The 13,802-nt window shown below is 36.4% G+C and overlaps 1 protein-coding gene across 2 annotated transcripts in view; it reads right to left on the bottom strand.

The window, feature by feature from the left end:
- Positions 1-13,802, bottom strand: part of LOC137034167 (E3 ubiquitin-protein ligase RNF43) — a 135,598-nt gene that overhangs the window by 29,373 nt on the left and 92,423 nt on the right. For both annotated transcript variants that reach the window (XM_067406840.1, XM_067406842.1), the window contains exon 2: positions 11,793-11,915. In XM_067406840.1, the coding sequence (XP_067262941.1) occupies positions 11,793-11,915 (123 nt within the window). The remainder of the gene's footprint in view (positions 1-11,792; positions 11,916-13,802) is intronic.

The raw sequence follows: 13,802 nt of genomic DNA, 5'->3' as shown, positions 1-13,802 counted from the left end.
TGCTCTGTGATGCTCCACGCATTACGTAATCACGTTGGAAAGGTCACACGTGACATAGGTGGAAGTACCGATCCAGTGTTTACAAAGCAAATTATTACATAATGCGTGATGCATCACAGAGCAGTGCAAGATGAGCATTTGTGGTTAAAAAGTATATCATTTTTATTTTTTTTAGAAAATGAGTGATGGCTTCTCTAGATAAGACTCTTATTCTTCGTCTGGGATCGTGTAGAACTCTTTGGAGCTGCACTGAAACTGACATTTGGAGCTTTTCAATCCCCAGTGAAGTCCACTATATGGAGAAAAATCCTGGAATGTTTTCCTCAAAAACCTTTTTTTTTTCCCGACTGAAGAAAGACATGAACATCTTGGATGACATGGGGATGAGTAAATTATCAGGAAATTTTAATTTTGAAGTGAACTAATCCTTTAAGTATGCATATCCTAAAGCTGTTTAAACATCCGAAATATGAATATGACCCTGAAATGACAAAAACTTGCCAAACAGATGGAAGAAACACAATTCTCATGTAGGACAAAAGCGGATCTTTTCTATCTGGAAGAAGCTTCAAAGCAGCTAAAGGAACTTAAAGCATGTAAATCAGAACAAGCCGAGGATTTACTGGAAGTAATGGAACTGGATCGGCACTTCCTTAAGGAAATATCAGTGTTTGCAAGAGTTACACACTTACAGCTGAAATTAGAAAATTCTAATTAAGAAGTTTTTATCTTTTCTACTTGGACGAATTCATTGTGGAATACAGTACAAATTTACTGTATACAGTATGCATACTATAAACCACAGCAATAGTAGTATGCTTTAATCCAATGCTATCCTGCACACAGTTCATGTGACAACAGTGTAAAACAACTGCTGTGTAATGCATACTGCTACACAACGAATGTTTGAAATAGTATGCAGTGTATGATGTATATACTGTGCGTTATATGATCTATTAGAGAGTCTGCTGACGTTTCCTCTGTATGCCCATGTCAAACAACACAAAGAAAGATGGAGTGAGAGAATAAGCCAGTAAAAAGGCAGATAAATAAAGGCATCAGTTTGAAGTCGATGTTGAGAGAAACACACTCAAACTGAGAGATTTACACGTGTGTCTGAGGATTTCCCTCTTTAACATACTTCCTGACCCTCTGCCGCTCTCGCCGCTGGTCACGCAAACATATACGCGCGTGTGCAAACATGAACATAAGAGCCGAACCCGCAGGAAAGACCAATCACAAATGAGTTCTCCATAATAGACGAGATGAGATTAAAGAGAGAGCAAAAGAAGAGTTTGAGTCAAACTTCCTCTGCTCATGTGAAAGTGAACAGTTCTACACAAGCTCAATTTCACTTGTCATTGCATGAGTAATTTCACATGTTCTCAGCAGTTTACTTAAAAATACACTGCATCAATTTTGCAAGCCACTTTTAAACCTTTAAAAGTTTTGCTTTAAAAGTATGTTACTCTAAAAGTCTGTTTACACATATATGCATTTTTTAGATAATTTAGTTTATGTAAATGAGACTAGATGTTGTTCATTTAGTTTTATTAATATATTATAATAAAATAAACAAATGAGAAACACCAGATAACTTTTCTTAGTAGCATAATATATAAAGTCATCAAACAACTACTGTATCTTACAGCCTTCAGAAGATCAGAAGTTAAACTCCACAAATAGCAGCATGAATATAACACCACTATAAAAAAAGTCACAATAGTAAAAATATTTAAATGAATGAAGTATTATTACTTTATTACAATAATCTAACTCTAAATTAAAATGCTAAAAAGCTCAACATTAAGATGAAAACTAAGAGTATTTAAATTAAAGGCACAATATGTAATTTTCGCCACTAGAGGTCGCTTATTCAAAAAAAAGGTGAAGCTTGATGACGCCTTGATTTCATGGAATCATGGGAGGTGTTGTTTTCACGTCTACAGTGACGAGACTCGGGCAGAAAGCAAATTACTGGATGAGCGATTGTATTAAATATTTATTAACATTACTGTAGTGTGGAGCTTTTATTACGTCACAGTCCACGGTCGAGCATATGTGAGGTAAAGCAGCGCTGTTTATCATATTAGATACATTTGTGTGTTGGAAGTTGTTATAAAGGGCTGTCCATATATCGCGTCTAAAAAGCGTGGAAAGCGCGGCGGCACCGCTTTCTCCTTTCCAAAGTGCTGGCTCTCCCGTGGCATCTGTCGTTGCTATGCAAGCATGAACTGTGCTCTCTATGAGGAGTAGGAAGTTTCAGCAAAGGATAAACTGATTTCTAGCCCTTACATTAGCTTTACTACCAGATATATTTATGGAGATGAGATGTAAAAACCACCCTGTACAGCTATGATCAGCTGTTCGGCTGAGATTGGATTATGGAAAGACTGAAGCTGATTGGTTGGTTCTTGTCACATGACCTGCGGTGTTTGCGACATTCTGAAAAGTTGAGAATTTTTCATCTCGATGCGCATAGAAAATGCACGTCGCATCCATTATGAGCGCGCCTGCCACCTGCCTGCATTTAAAATAATTGACTTGCGAGCGGAAAAGACAGCCCCTAATGCAACTCTGCATTCGCTCGGCGGCTGCTATGAGACATTTTTTGCACACTGCAGTAAACTACGACTAAGTATTAGTCATGGGAAAACATGGTACTTGCAGTAAATCAAGGAAACGAGATTCAAGCAATAAGACTTACTGTGTTGAGCTAAATAACATTATTAGTCAAGTCAAGTCACCTTTATTTATATAGCGCTTTCTACAATGCAGATTGTGTCAAAGCAGCTTTACATTGATAACTGGTATATAATTTTTCCTTTTAAAGAATAGTGTCAAGTTGCAGTGTCAAGTTGTGAATAGTTGCAGATCAAAAGCACTGTTGAATAAAGGTCAAAGATACTGTTGAATATCAAATGTCAAGTCAAATTAAATTAAATTAGGGCTGCACGATTAATCATATTTTATAACGATAACGATATCTGCTTCTCTCGATTGATTTTAAATTAACGTCACGATATTGGCCCGCTCTATGAAAATGAACATAATTTGGAAATATTGGAAGTAATATTAGGAATTTCGCTGTTTTATCTTTTGAAGTTCCTAAAGGTTTTACCAGTTTTCATAATGTTGATTTTCTTTGCTTTACGGGCAATTTGAATCTGGTTTGTCTTATTGCAAACGAATTGTGTTGCTTTAAAATCTAATGTGAATACATATTACAAAGCGCTCACCAAAACCATGTTTTCTATTGATTTACCATCTAACGAAGTTATCATATATTTGGTTAAATTTAAGTTTTAAATATTAGTTTTCTGTTGATGAATGTATCCAAAAAGTTGCACACCTGTCTAATAAAACACATAATATAATAAAGTGTCTTTGGTTTCTACAAAATAAAACTGGAAATCGAGGGTAACACAGGTATGATGTCACTGATAGGCAACCCGTGTCCTGGTTAAAATTGCTTATTTCTCTGGATTTAAACATTCTTGGAAACATTTGGTAAATGTAAGTACACAAGTCAACAAAATATATAACTGTTCTAGTGGTCCAAAAATCTTACATATTGTGCCTTTAATAAATGATTATTAATATATTAAAATAATCTAACTCTAATATATATTAAAATGCTTAATAAGACAAAATTAGGATGTAAACAGAGTATTTAAAGGTGCTATTTGTAGATTTCAGAAACTCTTGTTATTAGCGACACCGGTGGCCATAAAGTGAACTGCAGCCAGTGATTCACACTCGTGCACAAACTCCATATTGAGCATGTTTACATGCACACCAATATGCTGATAACTACCAAAAATCAATTTATTGAAATAACCCCATTTCATGCAAATCAATAACCTGGCGATGCAAGGTAACTACATTTACAAGACTGTATTAAAAAAAACAGGTTATTTCCCGGTGGTGACGTAAGCATGTATTTCACTCAGTGAGTATTCTATTTATTATGTGAGTTGTGATGTTAAAGCATTAAAAAGCCCACAGAGTATTTCAAAATATCAGCAGGAAACTTGTACAGACTCATTCTCTTCTCATATTTGAAGTTTCTACAACTGTATCCCTTGCCTTTTGGCTGCACGAGATGAAAACAAATTTTTTGGGTCAAAAAAAGTTGAAGTTTGCAATATATTTTTCCACCCCTACCGTGAAACACTGGCTGTGGCTGGATGTGCTTAAATCTGCCGTATAAGGACGCTTTCCTGGCAAAAATCTAGCTCTGTCGATCGGTTTATTATATTAATAAATTATTAATACATTAAATTAAAAATTAAATTAAAAATCAAGATGCAAACTAAAATTATATTTATCATAATTTCAATAACTACTTTTTTTGCTGAAGAACATACAGTTCTGGAATTATAAAATGAATCGTGGTTAATTAATTTTACATATCACAAAAAAAGAAGAAAGAAGCAGCATGGACATTCTGCTAAACATTTCCTTATTCCCAGACAAGCGGGAACATCATCACGCTGATCAAAAGCTCTTCTACATCGAACACACACTCTCTTGTCTTCACTTCTCCATCTTTCTACATCTCATTTTAAAAGCAAACAGGATTAGATGTGGGCCAAAGGAGTGTTTCACTGAAAAGAGGGGCATCTCTGAGAAACGCTCGCTATTAAGTCCAGCATGTCGAGGCACAGGTCCTGTCTCTTCCTGTTCGCTCTGACTCACGTTCCCACAAAACGACACAGAGAAACACTCGCTCCTTTCATTCGATATGAAAACAGCGCTTTGTGGATTAAGCATTGAACAAATATAAAGTCACCACATCTTCTGGGAGCGTTCATTATCACAATGAGCTGGAATCCGAGGCTTCTGCCTTTGATGGTTTGGCGTGGACCTTCGAACCCGAGACGCAGGGGATGTTTGGATTGTGTGGGAGACTATGAGGAGTTTTGGGTAAATATTTGGAACTCTTTTCATACCGAGACAAGCATCGCTGAACTAGTCCAGACTGGGACACTTTATGAAAGGGACGTACATTATCCACGGTTGGAGATCAAGACTCTTTATATCTGCTATTGGTGGGAAAACACCACTTATCCTATCCTTCATGCACAAGCTTCTGCTCGGAAACTGTCCCTGTCATCAGAGTCCATGATGTCTTCAGACAGAAACATTTGCATTTGATTGATCTGTGATGCAAATGGAGGAAATTGAAATGGAACATCTTAGTCACGAGAGCTCATTATGTAAACTGTACTGCAGGTTAAATAAGTACTAAGTAAAAGTTAGTGTTAGTAAGTACTAACTTATGTACTAAAAAACTAAAAACTGAACTAAAATTAATAAAATCTAAAAAGAAAATAATAAAAATGGCAAAATACAGAGCAAAGTTACTAAAAGTAAAACTATTGAAAAAGTGTTACTTGACATAAAATAAATGTTAAACTGAAATCAAATATAAAAAATGTATTTATATATAATAATAATAATAATAATAATAATAATAATACATACATACATACATACATACAGCTATGGAAAAAATTAAGAGACCACTCCAAGTTCAGAAATCAATTAATCAATCTTAATTTTTTCCATAGCATATATATATATATATATATATATATATATATATATATATATATATATATATATATATATATATATATATATATATATATATATTATATTAATATATTATATGCAATATAAAAAAAAATGTCTTCTACTTTTTTCCTACTTTATTCCTCATTTAAAGTACTAAAATAAAAAATAAAACTTTTAAAAATTATTAAAAACCATATGGAGATATTCAAAATACAAAACTAATAAAAATGGCAATGTACACAACTAAATTACTAAAAGTGGAACCTTAAAAAAATTTGTTACTTGAAATAAAAAAAATAAAAAATAAAAAATAAATATTATATATATATATATATATATATATATATATATATATATATATATATATATATATATATATATATATATATATATATATTTTTTTTTTTTAATTCTATTTTTTCCCTACATTTCAGATTTTCATAAAAATAAACAAATAAAAATTATTAAAAACTATATATATATATATATATATATATATATATATATATATATATATATATATATATATATATATATATATATATTAAAAAAAAACACAAAACTAATAAAAATCACTAAAAAAATATATAATTTTAATAAAAACTATGACATGTTTCTCAGTGATTCTAAAATAACACTGCTGCACTGTTGGGAAACACAATATGATGTAAACAGTGAAATGATGTGACTGTACACAAAAACTAAACATCACAACCATCAGACAACCAAAACCCCTCAATTTAGCCTGGTCTTATGTGTATTTATACCGTCGGCTTACTGAGAGACAATCCAGAACGACTGTAATAGAACGTTTTGTTTCCATTAAAGTCCTTCAGATGTTCACTAAACAAAGTTGGATCCACAGCAGTAATCCATCGTGGCGAATGTTGTTACCAAGGAAAATACATAAACAGGCGCTAAAAGAAAAGAATGGAAGAAGGACTGTGTGCGGTTTGCTTGAGACAGCTTATTAACTCTGATTAAGTTGTTGAGACTGTCTGGTTATGTGTTGATTGGTGCAGACAGCGTGACGTTCAGGGTGTGGCAGCCAAATGCAGCACAAAATTAAACCCTGAAAATCTCTTTAGCTCTCTACTAAACCTAGTGAGCTGCCTACCTAGGCAACATTTCCAGACATCACAGGCGCACTACCAAACCTTGATTGGGCCAAAATGAAAAGGAGCATCACATGTGTCCTTATTGGATAAGCCAATCCTAGAATACATTGTGACAAACTTGGCAATTATAAATAGATTTTATTCAGTACTGAATGTATCAATAGAAAAGAGGTTCAATTCAATAAAAAATATAGACATTAGCTCTATATTGGTTAGCATGCTGCTTCTATAAACACCAAAGGTGTGCTCCATTCAGAATTGAATTGAGAATGACTTTCATTTCCTGAATTTGAAATGAAACAGAATGCAAAACTGTGATTCAAAATTCATTGTAAAAAAAGTAGGATTAAAATGGGACGGATGTATGGACGGACAGATGGACGGATGACAGATAGATAGATAGAACGACAGATCGATCGACTGATAGAGAGAATGATGGATAGATAGATAGACAGACAGAGACAGATTAGACGACAAATAGATTTATCAATAGAGAGAACAATGGATGGATGGATGAAAGGATAGATAGATAGATAGATAGATAGATAGATAGATAGATAGATAGATAGATAGATAGATAGATAGATAGATAGATAGATAGATAAATTGACAGATCGATCGACTGATAGAGAGAATGATGGATGGATGGATGGATGAAAGGATAGATAGATAGATAGATAGATAGATAGATAGATAGATAGATAGATAGATAGATAGATAGATAGATAGATAGATAAATTGACAGATCGATCGACTGATAGAGAGAATGATGGATGGATGGATGGATGGATGGATGGATGGATGGATGGATGGATGGATGGATGGATGGATGGATGGATGGATGGGTGGAATGACAGATAGATTGATCGATAGAGAGAACAATGGATGGATGGATGACAGATAAAAAGATAGATAGACAGAAAGATAGAACGAAAGAATGACAGATTGATCGATTGATAGAGAGAACGATGGATGGATTGATGTATTAGATAGATAGATAGATAGATAGATAGATAGATAGATAGATAGATAGATAGATAGATAGATAGATAGATAGATAGATAGATAGATAGATAGATAGATAGATAGATTAGACGACAAATAGATTGATCAATAGAGAGAATGATGGATGGATGGATGGATGGAAAGGATGAATAGATAGATAGATAGAACGACAGATCGATCGACTGATAGAGAGAATGATGGATGGATGGATGGATGGAATGACAGAATGACAGATCGATCGACTGATAGAGAGAACAATGGATGGATGGATGACAGATAAAAAGATAGATAGACAGAAAGATAGAACGAAAGAGAATGACAAATTGATCGATTGATAGAGAGAACGATGGATGATTGATGCATTAGATAGATAGATAGATAGATAGACAGACAGACAGATAGATTAGACAACAAATAGATTGATCAATAGAGAGAATGATGGATGGATGGATGAAAGGATGAATAGATAGATAGATAGATAGATAGATAGATAGATAGATAGACAGACAGACAGATAGATTAGACAACAAATAGATTGATCAATAGAGAGAATGATTGATGGATGGATGAAAGGATGAATAGATAGATAGATAGATAGATAGATAGATAGATAGATAGATAGATAGATAGATAGATAGACAGATCGATCGATTGATAGAGAGAATGATGGATGGATGATGGATGGATGGATGGAAGGAATGACAGAATGACAGATTGATCGATAGAGAGAACAATGCATGGATGGATGACAGATAAAAAGATAGATAGAGAGACTGAAAGATAGAACGAAAGAGATAGATAGATAGATAGATAGATAGATAGATAGATAGATAGATAGATAGATAGATAGATAGATAGATAGATAGATAGATAGATAGATAGATAGATAGAATAAAAGTTTTTCTCTTGAATGGCAGTATTCATAAACAGATAGATAAATTTAATTTTCTGAGTGTTCTGGTCAACTGAATTCAAGTTCACACTCATGAACTGAAAGGGAGTGGATTCTTCAACTGTGAAGCAGCTAGAGTTTGGAACTGAGGTTTTTCTGGTTTCTGTATGTGACAGTTGCATCTGACACCTCTCACGTCCAGCGCCAGAGTCCCAAGGAAACGGCCCAAAATGCAGTCCAACCCCCATCCCTCCTGCCGATGTGTCCAGCACCTCCTCTACTTTCACAGACTCACTCCAGACTGATGATGAACTCACTCTTTTCATCCCAGGCCCGCTGTGAAGATGTCCAGCTAATATTAGCTCCATAAACAACGTCTGTGCCACGAGTACATGAGTCACTGTGGGTGCCAACAATCTGCCTGGCACACAGAACGAGAGCGGGAGGAAGAATCAGGGCGAGAATGATGGTAACCCTCTGTCCCATTTCACATACTCACAAATTCACAACACAAAGTTCCATCCAGACCACTTACGAAAATGAAGGTCAGAAACATGCCTACACAAGTATGCAAACGGAGACATGCTACAAGTGTATAAATACTTAACTACTGTAAATACTAAACTTTTGCAACAAGTTAAATTGTAGAGCTGCACAATTATGGATGAACTGAGAATCACAATAATAATAATAATAATAATAATAATAATTATATATATATAACAGTCTGCAAATGTCTGGGGACTGAGGAGACAAGTTGCTCAAGTTTAGGAATAGGAATGTTGTCCCATTCTTGTCTAATACAGGCTTCTAGTTGCTCAACTGTCTTAGGTCTTCTTTGTCGCATCTTCCTCTTTATGATGTGTCAAATGTTTTCTATGGGTGAAAGATCTGGACTGCAGGCTGCCCATTTCAGTACCCGGATCCTTCTTCTACGCAGCCATGATGTTATAATTGATGCAGTATGTGGTCTGGCATTGTCATGTTGGAAAATGCAAGGTCTTTCCTGAAAGAGACGACGTCTGGATGGGATATGTTTTTCTAGAACTTGGATATACCTTTCAGCATTGATGGTGCCTTTCCAGATGTGTAAGCTGCCCATGCCACACAAACTCATGCAACCCCATACCATCAGAGATGCAGGCTTCTGAACTGAGCGCTGATAACGACTTGGGTTGTCCTTGTCCTCTTTAGTCCGGATGACATGGCGTCACAGCTTTCCAAAAAGAACTTCAAATTTTGATTCGTCTGACCACAGAACAATTTTCCACTTTGCCACAGTCCATTTTAAATGAGCCTTGGCCCAGAGAAAATGTCTGCGCTTCTGGATCATGTTTAGATATGGCTTCTTTTTTGACCTATAGAGTTTTCGCCGGCAACGGCGAATGGCACAGTGGATTGTGTTCACCGACAATGTTTTCTGGAAGTATTCCTGAGCCCATGTTGTGATTTCCATTACAGTAGCATTCCTGTATGTGATGAATGGATGGATGTGCCGTCTAAGGGCCCGAAGATCACGGGCATCCAGTATGGTTTTCCGGCCTTGACCCTTACGCACAGAGATTGTTCCAGATTCTCTGAATCTTTGAATGATATTATGCACTGTAGATGATGATAACTTCAAACTCTTTGCAATTTTTCTCTGAGAAGCTCCTTTCTGATATTGCTCCACTATTTTTCGCCACAGCATTGGGGGAATTGGTGATCCTCTGCCCATCTTGACTTCTGAGAGACACTGCCACTCTGAGAGGCTCTTTTTATACCCAATCATGTTGCCAATTGACATAAGTTGCAAATTGGTCCTCCAGCTGTTCCTTATATGTACATTTAACTTTTCCGGCCTCTTATTGCTACCTGTCCCAACTTTTTAGCTCTCATAAAATCCAAAATGAGCCAATATTTGGCATGACATTTCAAAATATCTCACTTTCAACATTTGATATGTTATCTATATTCTATTGTGAATAAAATATAAGTTTATGAGATTTGTAAATTATTGCATTCCTTTTTTATTCACAATTTGTACAGTGTCGCAACTTTTTTGGAATCGGGTTTGTATACACACACACACACATACCTCACGGTTCTAAATAGACAACTAAACAAAATAGTGGCAGTGTAACAGCGGTGGTTCAAACCGAAGGGGCTACAGTGGTGCCGTGACCCGGATGGGAGTGAGGTTTAGGGGGGTGAGTGTAGCAGTCATAGGCTAGTGTAGCTGTCAAGAGGCCAGTACCTCACTCCCCTGATCTCAAGGGTCTTCACTGGGGTCTTTATCGACTCCCATGCAGATGGGCCCTGATTCAAGTCCCGCTTAGAGCGGATAGTTCAAACTGGAGGGGCTACAGTCGTGCCATGAACCAGATGGAAGTGAGGTTTAGGGGGTGAGTGTAACGGACGTAGCCTAGTAAGACTTGTGCATGTAAACCTCACTTCTCTGATCTTAAGAGTCTTCACTGTGGTCTTTACTCTCCTTGTTAGGGCGACCAACTCCCATGTGGACAGGCCAGGGTTTTGAGACCCGCTTAGAGCGGGTGGTTCGAACAGGAGGGGCTACAGTGGTGCCGTGACCCAGATGGGAGTGAGGTTTAGGGGGGTGAGTGTAATGGACGTAGGCCAGTAAGAGCTGTATGTGTAAACCTCACTCCCCTGATCTCAAGAGGCATTCTAACCCTTAGCCTCCTTGTTAGAGTTACCGACTCCCATGAAGACAGGCCTGGGTTTGAGTCCCGCTTAGAGCAGGTGGTTTGAACCGGAGGGGCTACAGGGCCTTGTCAAAGGTTAAATAGATATAGACAAATCATTGTCATTTAAGAAATTAAATCACATGGACATTTGAATTGAGATTGAAAACATTTAACAATTAATTGTGCACTCTACTAAGTTGCAAAAACTTCTTGTAGAATTATGATGTCATAACAATAAGCTCATTAACATCAGTGCAGTGTTGTTATTGTTAACTGAAGCCAAAACTGTGGTACACAGCCAATCGCAACTGAGCTCATTTACATATACAATACAGGATTCAAACAGCCTATTTAATTCAAGGGTAAGAGAGGACAGAAAATGATCATGGAAAAACAACATTATGATGCTTCCTGGTTCAAGAAACCTGTGAACTTAAACTGTAACCAACTCCTCTACATCCAGAGTGCTCATATGTGTGTTTGAGTGTGTTTTCCCATCTGTCTTACTTTATCCAGCAGTGGTTGGCACTGAGGCACTTTGCTCTCTGGGCTCTCGAGTTTGACGATGGTGATGAAATCGGTTTCCGGACGCTCATCTTCACTGGTGTTACACAGGGACAACGGGTGAGACTGCAGAGAAACAGAAACAATCAAGGATTCATATGTAAAACAGATATAACACTTCTCATTTAAACTAATTTAATTAGACTTTCAGTGAATACTATTTTTCTCATAGCACGGCTCAAACAGTAGATCATGGCACTAGCAATGCCAAGGTCATGGGTTCGATTCCCAGGGAATGCAAGCACTGATAAAATATGTAAACCTTGAATGCAATGAAAGCATCTGCCAAATGCACAAATGTAAATTTAGACACACGTCATGTCCAATTATTTAAGTATAAGTAGCTGTTAATGTACAATGCAACTCTCCCCTGATAAACTCAATGAACTCAAATGAAGTCAGTCTTCTTATATCTAAATACAGCAATGGCAAATCGAAAGCATCAGCACCTCATTCAAATGACACACATGCAGCACACGCTAGTGAGTTAATGAAGCTGTAACTTCAGCATGCAACGGCTCTTTGATGTTGAAGTGGCAACTTCCTTTTCCTAGCATGTGGGCGCACATTTGACTAATAGTTCACTTATCAATGAAAACCAAAAGACACATGGATGACAGAGAGAGAGAATGTTGAAACACTTTTAAAGTGGCATGTGGGGTGGTGTTGGTTCACATTATAAAACTCATTCATTTAGCTCATGAATAATAAATAGATGATGTAACATTTGCCCAGCATATTCACCATAGTCATTCACTTACCAATTATGAGGTCGAACAGGTGTAAGTGTCACATACATTTCTCTGGAACTCAAACGTCAAAAAGTTTGCGCAGTGTTGACAGTAACGGGAAAACACATCTACAACTTTCTGCAAAATATGTATTATAAATAACGCTCTTATAATAAATATATGCTCTATAAATAAATGCTCTTATGTGGTCTTTTGGTCACAACACAGCAGACAGCATGCAAACCTATATATAGATTTTCTTTAGTTACAAACCCAAACACAAAGCAACTTGTGAAACAGTAACCCAAACCCACAAGTATTTTGGGACCTGCGGATGGCAAATCTATTATTAATGGCACTGATTAAACCCACTGCTTATCACTCAATAAAAGAATGACATTTTCAAGTGTTTTTGAACGTTTTGATTTTGTTTGGTTTAATAACATTACCTTGACGAGGACATTGAAATGCTTAACAAGAAAAACGCTTCATGTGACAAACAAAACAAATAAAATAGCTTCTATTCCCTGCAAACGATACCATTAAAAATGTTAACATTCCACTTAATGGCAGAATCAAAACAAAAGGTAAGCAAGAATCCGTATTAATTTCAGTACGAGTAATAGAGGGCGATCCTGTCAAAATGGCGGCGCCATGCCGGCATGCAACGAGGCGTGATGTCGGTTCGTATTCTCTATTCTCCCGAAATACATGAAAGTAAGTAAGCTGGTGAACTGGGGAAGAATCGAGTAAACTTTAAAGTTACTTACACAATGTGTATCTGATATGAATAAAACATTTCCTCTAATTATAATGGAAAGAATTGTTATTGCCGCTTCTATATACATCAGTGTGTATTTTACAAAAAAGTTTTGTTTGTACTTATATGTATTTAAATTAAAAATAATTAAAATACCATCATACAATCATCATACAATGAGAGTATGTTGTTTGTCTTATCCAGGTGCAATGTTATGATTTGATAGTACATCCTAACACTGGTGTACTCCACCTTCACCAGTGTATTGTGAAAGTATGCAAATTGGGACATAAACATGGATGCATTAAGACCCTTCCCAGAATAAGCCTCCAGCAGTGGGAAGATTCCCGTGGGACTCACTGGCTGGCTGTGACCCACCTCACCCGGCTCTCACCCGCCAGCGTCCCTTCATCCCACTCAACCGAGCGGAAATCCCAACGTGAAACTGAGCCAGACGGCAGG

This window comes from Chanodichthys erythropterus, chromosome 13, assembly GCF_024489055.1.
Source record: "Chanodichthys erythropterus isolate Z2021 chromosome 13, ASM2448905v1, whole genome shotgun sequence".
In the NCBI taxonomy this organism is placed as follows: domain Eukaryota; kingdom Metazoa; phylum Chordata; class Actinopteri; order Cypriniformes; family Xenocyprididae; genus Chanodichthys; species Chanodichthys erythropterus.
Note: the sequence above shows the minus strand (reverse complement) of the source record. Positions and strands in the feature narration are given on the sequence as shown.